This window comes from Schistocerca gregaria, chromosome 2 (genome assembly GCF_023897955.1).
Source record: "Schistocerca gregaria isolate iqSchGreg1 chromosome 2, iqSchGreg1.2, whole genome shotgun sequence".
Taxonomy (NCBI): Eukaryota; Metazoa; Arthropoda; class Insecta; order Orthoptera; family Acrididae; genus Schistocerca; species Schistocerca gregaria.
Window position 1 is genome coordinate 326,973,059 of NC_064921.1, and position 15,541 is coordinate 326,988,599.

At 37.7% G+C, this 15,541-nt stretch overlaps 1 protein-coding gene across 3 annotated transcripts in view; it reads left to right on the plus strand.

Moving 5' to 3' along the window:
- Positions 1-2,798: 2,798 nt before the first annotated feature.
- LOC126336974 (solute carrier family 66 member 2) overlaps positions 2,799-15,541 on the plus strand; it is a 67,842-nt gene continuing 55,099 nt past the window's right edge. The window contains exons 1-2 of one of the 3 annotated variants that reach the window (XM_050001195.1): positions 2,799-2,975; positions 5,694-5,960. In XM_050001195.1, the coding sequence (XP_049857152.1) occupies positions 5,761-5,960 (200 nt within the window). In that variant the 5' untranslated portion in view covers positions 2,799-2,975; positions 5,694-5,760. The remainder of the gene's footprint in view (positions 2,976-5,693; positions 5,961-15,541) is intronic. The other 2 variants (XM_050001194.1, XM_050001196.1) reach the window with 2 other exon arrangements.

Consider the following 15,541-nt stretch of genomic DNA (forward strand, 5'->3'; position numbering starts at 1 on the left):
CTATATTTTCCTTCACCCGCTTTCCTTGTCATGTCTATCATACAAAGTCCAAACTCATAATTCCAATATTTACTGTACATTTCTTTAAAATCATGAACTACAAATTGCCACCAACAAACTCATGATAAATATGACTGAAATTTGTGTCATCTTGTATAAAAGTGTCTGACAACATACAAATAAATTCTATGATCTAATCAATCAGATTCTAGCCACAGTACTTTTTTCACTACAAGTAGCAGCCATGTAGCATTCTCTTTCATTATTATGTATAAAAATCTACTTTGTAAATGTAGTAGATGACCAATAATTTAGTGCACATATCTTATAGAATTCAGATTGCTGCCTCACTGCTTCAATTAATCTTAATCATTTATTATAAAATTATAAATTCTAACAAAAGAAATAAAAAATAGTGAACAACTGATGTCTTCCACAAAAAGCATATGATTCAAAATATATATGACTGTGTATTGGGAGGAAATGAGCTTGGGTGACACATGATCAACAATGGATAGATGACATCAGCCCTCAAAACCTTCTTCCCAAGAAACCTTGACAGCACTGTGATGTGATGTAACTGGATGGGATGGCCAGTTTGGATGCTGCCATGTGAATTGCATTGCAGAATGTTTTGGTGTGATGGGACTTAAAGTGACAGGTAGTGTGAATTGACCTTTAGATAATATCATGATTTGGGTGATACTATGATTGAAGTTAATGTTATCTGAACGATACTGTACCTATTTATGTATTATATATGGAGAATGTCCGCAGCTTGTGGTCTCGCTGTAGCGTTCTTGTTTCCGAAGCAGGGGTCCTGCATTCAATTCCCGGCAGGGTCAGGGATTTTCACCTGCTTCAAGATGACTGGGCATTGTTGTGTAGTCTTCATCCTCATCATTCATCCCCATTATGGTTGGAGGAAGACAATGGTAAACCACCTACACTAGGACCTTGCCTAGTATGATGGTACTGCTCTCCTGCATCGTTCCCCTATGCTCTGTCAAGGAGTATGGGATTTCATCATCGTCATATGGAGAATATATAAGAAAAGAGTCCACATAAAGGCTAATTCACACTGTCTGTCACGGCATAATCACGTCACGTCACATCAAGGTGTATTCACACTGTCTGTCATGTCACGGCATATCAAGTCAATTCGAGTCATGTGATCTCAGTTAGCATTGCTATCCTCAATTGTTCTTTTTTACAGAATTGGATCTTCACAAGATGTTTTTCAACTGTTTTTAAACGTGAAGTGCACATATGCACTGTGGTAGCTTAGGTTGGAGTGTACATTTATATGAAAATGATGTTTGTTGGACTCAAATTGTTTGTAGCTTGCAGGGATAGCTTTTATATTACAGAAGGAAGACAGAGGTGCAAAACAGTAAAAAGAAAGTGTGTGGGCCTTCAAAAATGTCATTACATGGTACAGAAGGAGAATGTCACACACTTGAGGAAGAGAAATATGCATTTTATATTTTGGAAAGACAAAGCAACGTTCTTTTTATTTGTTATGCCCCCAGCATTACTGTAAGAAACACAGTGTTAGTGGCGACCATTACATACTGTGAAAATTTGGTTTGTTTTAAGGTTATCTTTAGTTTTAGTTCAGTGCAAATTTTTGTGAACTAGATCTCCCTCAATACCTTTCCGTTCAAGATAGATTTCCTTTAAATGTTTTACTTGGTTTTGATATTTAAATTGCCTTAGTTGTATTAGGGTTAGCAAATGAAACCACCTAAGTATTGACCACTGATGTTTGCAGACCTGTTTCACACACAATTCAGAGAGCTACTTAACAATAACTACGCCTGCCATAAATACACATTAAAACAAACAGCTTGAGGAGTCTAAGGGTTTCAGTGCGTTTATTTATGTAACACTATAAATGCGTGACAACATACACATAAATTCTACCTACCAATCAGTCTGATTCTAACCACAATATTTTGTTTACTTGTAGTTGCACCCATGTTGCAATCCATTTCATTGTAAAATGTTAAATACTGTTCCAATATCAATAAAAATCACTCCATATTTGTAGTAAGGAACAAATAATTTAGTACGCTTATGTTGTACAATTCAGATTGCTGTCTCACAGCTTCAGGTAATCTTTCGTCATTTATTATAATTTTTAACGAAATAAATAACGAAACTAAACAATTTATAGCTAATTATGAGCGGCAAATAACTGATATCAACTACTAACACCACGATGGAACGAAATATCTTCGATGGCCATGTATTGCTAGGAAATGAGCAAGTGAGTCACGTGATCAGCAACGGGCGGATGTCGTCAGCCGTCAGAACTTTCCACCAGAGAAACTTTGACCGTGCCGTGACCTGACCTGACTTGACGGGCCGGTCAGTGTGAATTGGTCTGAATTGTCACAGAAAATTTCTAGTTATATTACATTTTCTTCCAACAACAATGAATCAGTCAAGATTTGATGCTTTGTATTGGAGCATTCAAGGCAACGGTCAACTAAGAAAAAGAAGGAAAAAACAGAATAATATTAATTCTTTTCTGAATGTACTAAATAAAAAGTCCAACATGATACACTAACCAAACAGATGTATTCTGGCCGCAAACTGCATTTTAATTACGAGTATTTTCTATTACGATACTTTTGCTAAGGCGTTACGTAACGTAGTGAGATGGGATAATTCAGGACCAACAAGAGAACACGTGAATTCCTGAAAAAGAAAAAGACAAAACGCTTTAATGCACCAAGGATGCCTTAATCCACCATGGAGGTTCTAGCCTCCTCGGAAAACGGGAAGATGATTTCAACTTTCCAAGTGGAGCTTCTTTGAAACGAGAGTGTTTGGCAAGTGCGATCGCGATGTAGGAAGAAATGACTTTTAGCGGAAATGGATTTAGATAACAAAGTGCAAGTGAGGTGTTTTATTATCAGTTGTGTAAACAAGTAGTAAGGATGTGAGACACGTAGCGGTATTTTGAGGTAGGTTTGACTTGCCGAAATGCGTGGAAGCAGGAATACATTTTATAAGTGCTCTGCTTCAATCCATTCCTAGGCTGTAATACTACATGTAGAATTTATTATTTTACCACATATTTACATGCACATACCTCAAAAGTTCCCATCACTTTTTGTAAAATTTAATTTTAAATCGTATGACGTTATGGTGGATTTGAATTTTTAAATCGTGGTTGTATCAGAATAACCACAAGAACTAAAATTATTGCCCATCTTTTCAACTTTGGCGGTGTTTATAATCTACTCGTAACTTTACGTAAGTATGTTTGCAAATGACTTGTGAGATTTCATTGGAGTTAAAGAAAATCATTGCGCCTTCGTGATTGTACTCTGGTGTTTTTAAAATATGCCACGAGTTGAGCAAGGTATCTCATGTGATTCTCTTATATTAGGTAATAGAGATAACCATGGAGAACGCAATGTGTGATTAATAAGGAAAGCGATTAGGTAATGTTGAACAGGTTGCAGCAGTCTAGGGTGTATAATTATGTTTAGCTGATGGATGCAGAAACTTTTCGAAATATGCAAACAGCATACAGGAAGCTGGCGAAAAACGAAAGAAAAAGAATCTGGGAGTGGTTAGATGGACTTGGGGGGGGGGGGGGGGGGTGTAACTATTGAATGTATTGGTGAACTAGTAGTGGGTGAAGGATCCTCCTCACTTCTCCCAATCACTAGTAGGTGAGTCACTACTGATAACTTGCATGTGAAATCCAATTAGGATTAACAAACTTTATGTAGGCTATGTGTTTTTCTGCCAATCCTGTATAGGAGTGATAGTCCAATTCTTGTTTTTTACACTGGATCACCAGTGATATGAGCCTATTTCACTGTTGAATATGACAGTTTAAACTCTCAAAACCAGTTAAGTGAACCAAATACAGTACTTCTTATGCAGCTGACAACTGACTTCCTATCATTGGTGAAATATCCTGTAACTGTTGAACTACAGCCATGAATAAAATCATTCAGCGAATATTGATATATACTAGTGGAGAACGAGGTTGAGAGATTGCATTTCTACATTGGATGTAGTCACCCATTGGCATCTGAAAGAACCTTGTTGGCTTGGATGGTTTGTGGATACCCTGTAATTTAAAAATGGAAGGATTAGGGTTAACGTTGTGTTATCCTGTAATTTAATCCCAGCCAATATCCCAAGGAGATACAGCGGAGGCGTGAAAAGTTCCTGACAAACAGAACACAGCCTGTCATTGTCAATAAATGAAGATATTCAGGTGTAAAAGTAACTTTGTATGTACCCCAAGGGAGTGTTACAGGGCCTTCACTTTTCATGGTATATATAAATGAACTGATAGATAACATCAGAAGTTCCATGAGGCTTTTTGATACTTGTACATACAGAGCAGTCACAGTGCTAGAATTTTTAGTGAAATAAAAGATGACCTGCAGAGGGTTGACACCACATGCTTGATTGACAGTCGACACTCATTGTAGACGGTTGTAATGTGTTGTGCATAAATGGGCAGAAAGACTTACTACTATGTGATTACATGATTGCAGAACAATCACTGGTAGCAATCACAATAATTGAATTTCTGGAAATCAGCATTAATGTGTAACAAATATACAAAACTACTTGCAAGTAAGGCGGTGAGTCATTGGAAGAATCCTCACAAAATTTAGTCCACCCACAAAGGAGGTAGCTTATGGACGAATACTTGAACATGGCTTTGCAGTCTGGAATTCGCACCACAAGGTGTGCCACACACATCATAAAGTGGTTTATGATACAGATACTTTTCGTTTGAGTATTACACATGTTCCAAACAAAGTGATGACAGCTTTTGAATTGTTAGGTGTAAGTTTGCATTGCTAGTTTTGGAGTGGTTATTATGATAAAGCTTTGAGATATTTCCCCTGTTCAAAGATTGCATCAGCTTTTTGTTACCAAAATCTGCAGAAAGGGTTGCCCAGTCCTAGCACAGAATGTGTTAAAGTGTATTTAATTTAAATGATGCCAATAGGCACTGCTGAAAATAGGCTTAGATGTTTAATGCATTACTGGCAGAATATTCCATTTTATCTTTTATGAGCAAATAAAGTACTAGAAGAGAATAGGCCTAGATGCTTTTGGAAGCAGATTCACCTGCATTGGGCCCGTCTACATCCTTCCCTGGCAATAGAGAAGGGATTTTTTTAGGGAAAATGGGACTCTTCAAGTATTAGACATGCAAGTCATCCACAGCCCCTTCTCAAGGAAGACTGATCAGAATTGGATGACTGGGAAGTCACAGTGTGAGAACATAGGACCTATCTTGGTTTTCAGGGTGGGAACTGTGGTGCTTGATTCCGAGTGATGTCTGCATAATCTGACCATTGTGCTCAAGCCTCTTTTGACAGAATAAATTAGTCACTATCTCTCGTTTTTCTTTGCGTGTTTACTTAATGCTGTTTGATGACTGTGCAGTCCTTTAATCTCTTTATAAAGCTATTATTTTTGACTTCTTTTGTTTAGGATTGTATTTGTATAATACATATAACTGAAAAATATTGTCTAGCACATCTCTTCTCGAGCGTTATGTGACATTACTCATTTTTTATTCACATTACCATAGAGCTATCAATGTGAGAAACATGTCATTTTGTCGATGTTCCAATCACTGCAGTGTTTTTTATTATAATTTTTGAAACTAATAATTTTTTATTTTTATTTTCTAGAATCATATTTCCAATATGCCTTGAGATCTTTAAAAAAAGAGGAGGAGCAAAAAACGAAAAAAAAGCTATGGATACGGTTGTTGATGAATTATATCTCTCTCTGTCAAATGTAGTTAAATGGATTGCTATAGGAGCAATAGTGTTTGGTGGCATAGTGCCATATATTCCACAGTACAAGGAAATAAAACGAACAGAAGATACAGAAGGGTTTTCATTATTTGTATGTCTCACATTGCTAATTGCTAATACACTGAGGATATTTTTCTGGTAAGTAATGAAGCTTTTTAAGACAACCTGCTATTTATTACTGTACATAAGATATATACCTGTGAATGATTTGTAATCCATTTTGTTCCCAATTGGTTGTTCTGTTGTTTCATAAAAGTAGCTTTAGGTAGATAAGCAAGAGACATTGCATGAATAACTTTTCTGTACCTGTAAACTTCATTAGAATGTTGGGTATTGCATCTCCCTATGGGAGGAAAATTAGGTTTAGGTTATGACTCGGTGCATTAGAGGACTTCAAATAGAATTAAATTCTGGAGAAAATAAAACGATTTGTAACTGATAGAAATTATTGTTGGATTATTATAGAGAGATACAAAAGCTTCTGTTTCTTATTTTTATTGCAGTGTTTAGCAAAATCCGATTTAAAGAGCTCTCAGGAAACGTACTGAAATCCTGGTTGTATGTGTGCATTGTCAGTGTTAAAGACAGACAGTCACGGCTGCCAAAGCATCCAAATTTGAGGGTAGGAAATCAGAACCAGAAATGAACTTACTTTCCAATTGTTCCTTTGCAAAGCAAAGTGCTGGAGTAAAACTTCAGTTTAATTCTCACACCACCTCAAGGATGAGTGATTGGTATCGGTGGCATTGAGAAATAACTTTCATTGATAAAAGTTCCAAAGCCTGATGGAACCCTATCAGGTTTTATATAAAATTTTGCAGCTGATTTAGCCCCTCTTTTAATCGTAATGTACCGTAGAAAACAATGTGCACAGCAGTTGGAAGAAAGCAACAGGTCACAAGGAGGATAGCAGAAGTGACCCTGCACTATTGTTCAGTATCTGTTGCATAATCTTAGAAAATATTGTGAGTTCCGATATAAATATGTATCTCAGAAGATCATCTCCATGCAAACTACCAGATATTCCTAAGACATAAGTTGTGTGAAACTCAAATCGTGCATTGCTCAGATTTCCTGTAAGCAGGGCATCGAGGCAGTCAAGTAAATGCAGTATTTCTTGACTTCTTAAAAGCTTTTGATTCAATAATGCACCCACACTTGTTATCCAGTGTACTTTTGTATGGGGGTATCAAATGAAATTTATGGTCAGATTGAGATTTCAAAGGGAGGATTCAACATATTATGTTGTATGGAGAGTCATAGAACTTCATGTGTGTTGTAGGTACCATTCATGTTCTTGTATATTAATGATCTGCAGGCAATATTAATAGTAACCTTAGATATTTTGCAGAAGATGCATACATTTATAATGACAAAGTGCTATCTGAAAATAACTTTGTTGTCAGACCTTGACAACATTTCAAAGTATTGTGGATCCCAGAAATTTGCTTTAAATGATCAGAAATGTAAAACAGGCTGTGCACAAAATGCAAAAGCATTGCATCCAATGACTTAAAATCAATGAATCACAATTGGACAACTCTTACAAATATGCAAATGTGTTGTTGATATTAAATAGAATGATCATGTAGGTTGTCATAGGTAAACCAGGGGACAGACCTTAGTTCATTGGTGGGATACTGGGAAAATGGAATCAACTTTCAGATCAGATTGCCTATGAAATACTAGAATGAGCCTTGTGAGAATATTGGTGATGATGTGAGACCTGTACCAAATGAGTCCAACAGACTAATTTCTTAACTCAGTGTTTACCTTCCATCACTAATGTGACAAGGGAAATGGTGTGATCAAAAGTATGCCACACTACATTAGGATAACAAACATACACAGAGAGGGGCAGCACAAATAGTGACAGGTTCCTTGACTGACAGGAGAGTTTTAAAAGGGCTGAAAAATCTGAATTTGTAGATAATTGGAGGTAGATGACAATCCTGCAAAAGCCTACTTAGAAGTTTACAGAAACTGTATTCAATGAGGAATCTACATATATACCACTGCCAGCTATGTTCCCTCTTGGGGCACACTGATGAGATTAGACTAATTAACATGTGTGCAGATGCATTTAAGCAGTCATTCTGCGTGCACCCCTTTTGTGCATGAAACAGGAAGAAACCTTAATAGAAGTGGCTGAGCGATTCTAGGCGCTTCAGTCTGGAACCATGCAACCGCTACGGTCGCAGGTTTGAATCCTGCCTCGGGCATGGATGTGTGTTACGTCCTTATGTTAGTTAGGTTTAAGTGGTTCTAAGTTCTAGGAAACTGATGACCTCAGATGTGAAGTTCCATAGTGCTCAGTCATTTACACCATTTGAAACCCTAATACACATTATTGCTTGGCTGTCAGGAGAGCATTGTGTGATAGCTTCTGTGACTACCGTAGCAGACTATTATTAAATGTCATTCCGCAAAATCCAAAGAAATTTGGTCATACACTATGTGATCAAAAGAATCCGGACACCCCTAAAAACATACGTTTTTCATATTAGGTGCGTTGTGCTGCCACCTACTGCTAGGTACTCCATATCAGTGATCTCAGTAGTCATTAGACATTGTGAGAGAGTAGAATGGGGCACTCTGCGGAAGTCACAGATTTCGGACGTGGTCAGGTGATTGGGTGTCACTTGTCATACATCTGTATGCAAGATTTCCACACTCATAAACATTCATAGGTCCACTGTGTCCAATGTGATAGTGAAGTGGAAATGTGAAGGGACACACAAAGCACAAAAGCATACAGGCTGACCTCGTCTGTTGACTGACAGAGACTGCTGACTGTTGAAGAGGGTCATAATGCGTAATAGGCAGACATCTATCTAGACCATCACACAGGAATTCCAAACTGCATCAGGATCCAATGCAAGTACTATGACAGTTAGGAGGGAGGTGAGAAAACTTGGATTTTATATTTGAGTGGCTGCTCATAAGCCACACATCACACTGGTAAATGCCAAACGATGCCTCATTTGCTGTAAGGAGGTTGTGCAGGGTGACGAATCATGGTACACAATGTGGTGATGTGATGGCAGGGTGTGGGTATGGCGAATGCCCTGTGAACATCATCTGCCAGCAGTAAAATTCAGAGGTGGTGGTGTTATGGTGTGGTCTGTTTCTCATGGAGGGGGCATGCACTCCTTGTTGTTTAGCTTGGCACTATCACAACACAGGCCTACATTGATGTTTTAAGCACCTTCTTGCTTCCCACTTTTGGAGAGCAATTCGGAGATGGCAATTGCATCTTCCCACTCAATCAAGCACCTGTTCATAATACACGGCCAGTGGCGGACTGGTTACATGACAACAATCTTCCTGTAATAGACTGGCCTGCACAGATTCCTAACCTGAATCCTATAGAACACCTTTATGATGTTTTGGAATGCCAACTCCGTGCCAGGCCTCACCAACCAACATCGATACCTCTCCTCAGTGCAGCACTCTGTGAAAAATGGGCTGCCATTCCCAAAGAGACCTTCAGCATCTGATTGAACGTATGCCTGCGAAAGTGGATGCTGTCATCAAGGTTAAGGGTAGGCCAACACCGTATTGAATTCCAGCATTACCTATGGAGGGCGCCACAGACGTGTAAGTCATTTTCAAGCAGGTGTCCGGATACTTTTGATCATATATTGTATGTAAGGGCTGTTTGTGGCACCAAAGTTAGTGTTCAGTCCCTACCGAATGAGACAGGAACTTAATTGAGGGTAGCAAAGCGAAAAGTGAAATACTTAACGCCATTTTCAAATGTCACGCTACAAAGGAAATCCCAATAGAATTGTCTCGATTTAATCTTCGTACCTTTGAAAAGATTAATGAAATAAATATTAGTATCAGAGGTGTTCAGAAACAGCTGAAATCGTTAAAATTGAACCAAGCTCAAGGCCCTGATGAAATCCCTGTCAGATTCTATACTAAATTTGTAGCTGAGTTAGCTCCTCCTCTAATTGTAATTAAAAAAAGAAAATGGTGCCCAGTTCTTTGAAAAAGGCAAGGGTCACATCTGTCTATAAGAAGGGTAGTGGAAGTAATCCACAGAACTAGCGTCCAATATCCTTGACATCAATTTGTTGTAGAACATATTCTGAGTTCTAACATATGAGGTATCTTGAACAGAATGACCTTCTCAGTGCCAACCAGCACGGATATCGAAAACATCGATCATGGGAAACCCCCACATGATATACTGAAAGCTTTGGATCCAGGCAATCGGGTAGATGCAGTGTTTCTTGATTTCGGAAGACAGGGTGTATACAATCTGGGAAAAACTCGGGAATTTTTTAGAATTCCTGGAATTTTTTGTTGTTTCAGTTTTCAGTTAAATTTTCGTAATTTTGACTGGTAAGAATCAATACTCTAACAAAGGGTATTACTGTATCCTGCTACTGCAGAATAATACTGCAGCAATAAAACATGAATGAGAGAGAGAAACGAAAATGAAACTTCAATTTAAAAGGAAATGCGCGACATACAAGAACAAAACGCAGTACTCATACAAGTGTTTGCCAACAGCAAAATGTGTCGAAACACTTTAGGAAGACTGTGCAATGCTTCATAACAACAAATTGCCTCCAATGAGTGTGACGTCACAACTGTTTGGATTCATTTTAGCAGATAGAAGTGGGCTCTGTGCAAGCACAGTTGAGTGGCGTATGAGTGGTACCTTCTCCTGTTTCTGGCTGCATAAATGTGGCTGTTGGTTGTGTAAGCAGTCACAGCAAGCAGCTAGATGCAACCAGGAAAAATTTTGCTACTGCGCCCAAGCTGCCAGATTCATGCATACGCAATGAACCCAGATCGATGAGGGAGGGGGGGGGGGGTGCCAAATTCATATTCTTGAGGAGAAAAAAAAGGCCTTGTTTCACAAAGCGCCTAGCATCCAGCACACGTTGGTCTACCGATTACTAATATGATTTTGATGCGCATCCCTGTTGGTTTTTGAACACACTCTGTAAGTTGATTTCTGAATGAATCATAAGCTGTGCGGGATAGCCGTGCTGTCTGAGTCGACTTGTCACGGTTCCCACAGCTCCCCCCATCGGATGTTCGAATCTTCCCTTGGGCATGAGTGTGTGTGTTGTCCTTAGTGGAAGTTAGTTTGTTAGATTAAGTAGTGTGTAAGCCTAGGTACCGAAGACATCAGCAGTTTGGTCCCACAGTAAGAAAAGATTCATAAGTTGATTTTTGAATGCATGCATGGTGTATGTGATGTCTGTGTCGGGAGAATCCTTGTTGCATCTAGAAATAAACTTTCCTGTAGGTGAAAGGGGACAGGGCTATACAAGCTGAATGGAGTAAAGCCGAACGAGTGAATGCCAATCACTCTCTGATTATGGTATTGTTTAGGTTTGCAAATGATCAGCGTTGTTATAATTACTAGGGAAATCCATAGATTCAGACTACCAGAGTGGAAATAAATGACTAACAGGAAAACAGGTAAGAAAGATTACCTGTTTCGTCAATTTTTTGGCCAGATCGCTACACTAATAAGAGCCAGTTGTACAGTCCCTGTCTAGCAGCCGCTTAAGTTTTATTCTGGAAATAGCGTGGAAAATTGTTTGTAAGAACATAACAAAGCCTAACCAGATAATAGTAAGGGATAACTAAACTGGTGATTATGACAGGGTAGTGAAGTTGACTGGCGAATAAGTTTTGACTAAGGCAGGAGTAGTTCCAGAATTAGTCATGACAAGACTGTTTGTTAGAACAAGGAAGGAGAAGAAACGGGGACATCACACAAATTAGGGAAGAATATGACAATTCCAAATTTATATAAAAATCTCTTACTACTACTTTTCGATCTCATGCTTGCAAAACTGCAGCGTATAAATGAAATATGAAACTATTTTCTAACATAAACCTTTTTGCTTGTTGTATGCCTAATAGGCATTTTATGTTGGTCTACGTGAATTATATTCTGTCGTGTTATAAAAATGACCATTTCTGCCAAAACAGTCTCGTTTATTTGGTGTGTGTTGCAATTTTTGCAGTGTTACAAAGACCTATTTGTTTTTTCTAGAAGACAGTGACAAAATAGACGTAATCAGATTGAGAAACTACACCATACTTGGGTGTTATTTGTATTAACAGCTTACACAGTATTAGACAACAATATTTATATTTTTCATGCAGCAAAACGTTCCAATGCTAGGAGCTAAGGATTGAAGAAATGTGTACTGTATTGCTTGTCTCTTGTCTTTACTGGTTTTTTGTATCCTATATTTAATTTTCTGTCACCCAAAAAAAAGTTATTAGCTAACAGGCAATAAAGAGTGCAAATTTTCTGAAGAGTTCTTGTTCTCCCGATTACAACAATTACATTAATCCCATCCAGTATTAATTGCAAGGTGGTGGTGTTTTTGTGAAAAAAAGGAGCAGGATGTCAAACCGAACGGCTGAGAGCAAGCAGGAGAGGCACCGCAGGACATTTTAATTTCCACTGTCCTGAATATAGTTTGATGGCATAGAAGGATGCTGTGTGAAGAGGGATGGCACTGCACTGTGACACACTCAAGACCAAATAATATTTCTTACATTTCCTCAAACGTATATGTTTTATGTAGCAGATTCTTCAGAAAGCTGTGCACTAAAAAGCAACATATTGGAAATTTGACGTTTATAAATTTTTGACGTTGTATCTCAAATGCTCGAAGGAGGGGGGGGGGGGGGGGCACTATCTTAGTATTGAAGCTGATGCGCAGAGCAGTCTGAGTTACAGTGGGGAAGTGTGTAGTCTCCACATGACCTGTGTTTACATTTAGTGATTTTGCTGTTTCCTCTTCGTTTACTGCTCTCACATTAAATGAAAACAAAATGGATTTACGGGTCTGGGAGCTATCAAATGAATTAAAATACATTCACATAATTACGGAAGGCTAATATAAGTTATTAGTTTCAGGCTTTAGTTTATTTCCATTTTTCTGACAACCATGCATTAATTGCCTTGTAGAACAGTGAAGTTATTTTTGTCGGTTTATTAGCGCTAGGATGCATGGTGCCGAAAACACACATGAATGCATATGCAGGGCCTTCAAGGTCTGCCCTAATTTAAAATTTTCCTCTTTTCATATAATCATTCTTTGGAGTTAAATTTATTTCTGTCAAATTTATTGTCATATTGAAAGATTCCTAAGATACAGTAACAGGATCTGGTGGGCCTGATTAACATTTTATTAATTTTTTAAAAAACTCTGAGTGAAATTTTATTGGTTACATGCATTTACATACAACATATACAAATAATTTTATTAATTCACTTGTTGCAGTTTACATTTTATAACATTTATTACAACCAATTTCTTCAGTTAAAAAATACTCATTATTCACAATATATGTATATAGGCAATATTTTGACAAAAAGTTATTATTCATTGTTCACATAAAATTTAATTTTTCTTAGTTTTCAACATGTGACAAACAAGAACCACAAAGAATGCCACTATGTTCCTTGCAAATGTTGGTTTTACACTTAATGCATGACATAGCACTTTTCCTGTGTTTATTATATGGACAATAACTGAATCTTCTTCTTTTTCCTGAAACAGGTAGTTGGTTTAGCGACATGCCATCTTTTTGAACACCTCATCTTTGCATGGCATCAACTATTTTCTTTGGAAGAATAGGGATTTGAATACGAAGTTCCATTAGTGGTCTTACCATTTCCTCTGCTAAATCTCTTAGGAACAAACGCCTTTTATCACTTCTTCTACTATGGTATGTCAGATGTTGGGTGGAAAACAAAATTTCACTCTTCATTGCTGCAATGTCCATCATATTCATCCATAATGCAAATGGCCATCTTCTTGTTTGTCTCTTGCATGTGTAATAACAAATTCTCTGGTCCATTTGATCTACTCCGCCCTTCGTAGAGTTATAGAACTTTATTATCTGTTTTTTTTTTTTTTTTTTTTTCCGTTTTCACATGAGTTTCATCAATGTTTGTCGTGATGCATTGTGCTAATGAGAACTACACATTTTTTCTTTTTGCGAACATAACTCACCATTGTAATGTCACCTCTAAATGCAAACAAAGAGGAATGGATTGCTCTTGAGGCAGATGGTTTCATCTCATTAGGAATTTCTGGTTTATTTTGTTTGATTGTTCCCACCACTGTAATTTGCTTCTGAAGCATCTCTTCTGCCAACTGCACACTAGTAAAGAAGTTGTCAACAGTAATATTTTTTGATAATCCTTCAATGCTTTTAACAATATCTTTCACCACATTCAATCCAAGATTTTTATGGATAGGTTCATGGGGTTTCCTTCCCGTGTAAACAATTCTGTCTAAAGCATATGCCGATGTAGAATCACATAACCAAAATATTTTTATGCCATATTTGGGTGGTTTAGAGGGCATATCTTCCACGGAATGGGACTAACTATTCGTTAACTGTGAGCAACTCATTGGGAATCGTTCTATTTCTACACTTGTCAAGAAATAGTTTTCATACATAGCAAACAGCTGCAAGTCTGTCATCTGCAGATAGAGTTTCACGGGTACGCCTGTCATCAAACCTAATCATTCTTCTTATATCCTCGAATCTATTAACTGACATGGTGGCCTTATATGTAGAATTTGCCTTTTCATCCAAGAATAATTCTCTAATAGGGACATCCCAATTTTTCTCAACACCAGAAAGCAGTAACGGACCAATAAAACCCTCCATTTCAGCAAGCAAAACGTTTTACCACAGAAAGCAGCCACTCTTCTGCCTTTAATATTTGTGCAGTTGATGATTTCCTCTGCTATTTCCTTGGAGATGAAATAGTCCCAGGCAACCTTAGGTTCACAGGTTTTCAAACCACGGGCTGGACCAGGTGCCTTCTTTACCATATAATGGACAGACGTACGAAAAGTTGCAGGAAGATCTAATTTCCAAATTGTTCCATTCTGACTAATGTATGTGTGTGGTCTTCTATACCTTTTTGTGGTGGTTCTTCATTTTCAGACTCGATGAAGTAATATTATCGGAAGGACTGTCATCTGCCTCAGTATTCACATCTGCAGGTTCATTGGCTGATTCTTCACTACCTGCATCTTCAAAAATATTTCCTTCCTCGCAAGAATAATTTGCTTCAAACCAGTGAGCCACAACACTTTCAAAATTTGTTGCATTTGCACCTACTGACACTCTTGCTTTGCGTGTCGAAGCCATAGCAAAAGACATGTCTCTCGAACAGCAGCTTGTGCAGCACTAAACGAGTCATACTCGTAACAATATGGGCCTTGCAGCAATAAACAAACTACAGTAACAATGAGGCTGACAAGAGCAGCACAGGATAACAATACTATGCAATAATAAAACATTTGATAGCAAAATGATAAATAATACACCGACACTGCCAATATGTGAAAGTAGTGTGTATTATTTTTTAGTTATACTACTACTACTACTACTACTACTACAGCTACTGCTCCTGTTGGCACTCCTGTTGCTGGAAATACCACTACAGTTATTGTTGAATTAATAACTGCTCCCAAACAAATGTTGAAGACAATATAGGCTAAAGAACATTTATAAATGTGTGAGGGCTTCTGAAGCCCTGCTTATGCATTCACGGTGTATGGGTAAACATATTGAATTATACAAAAAACTTAAAAAGGTACCTCATTCAGACTTGATAGGAGGAAAGTCACAGTGTTACAGAAAGAGTACTGGAAAGCAGTTTGAAATCAAACAAAAAATTACAGAATTTTTTTAAAAAT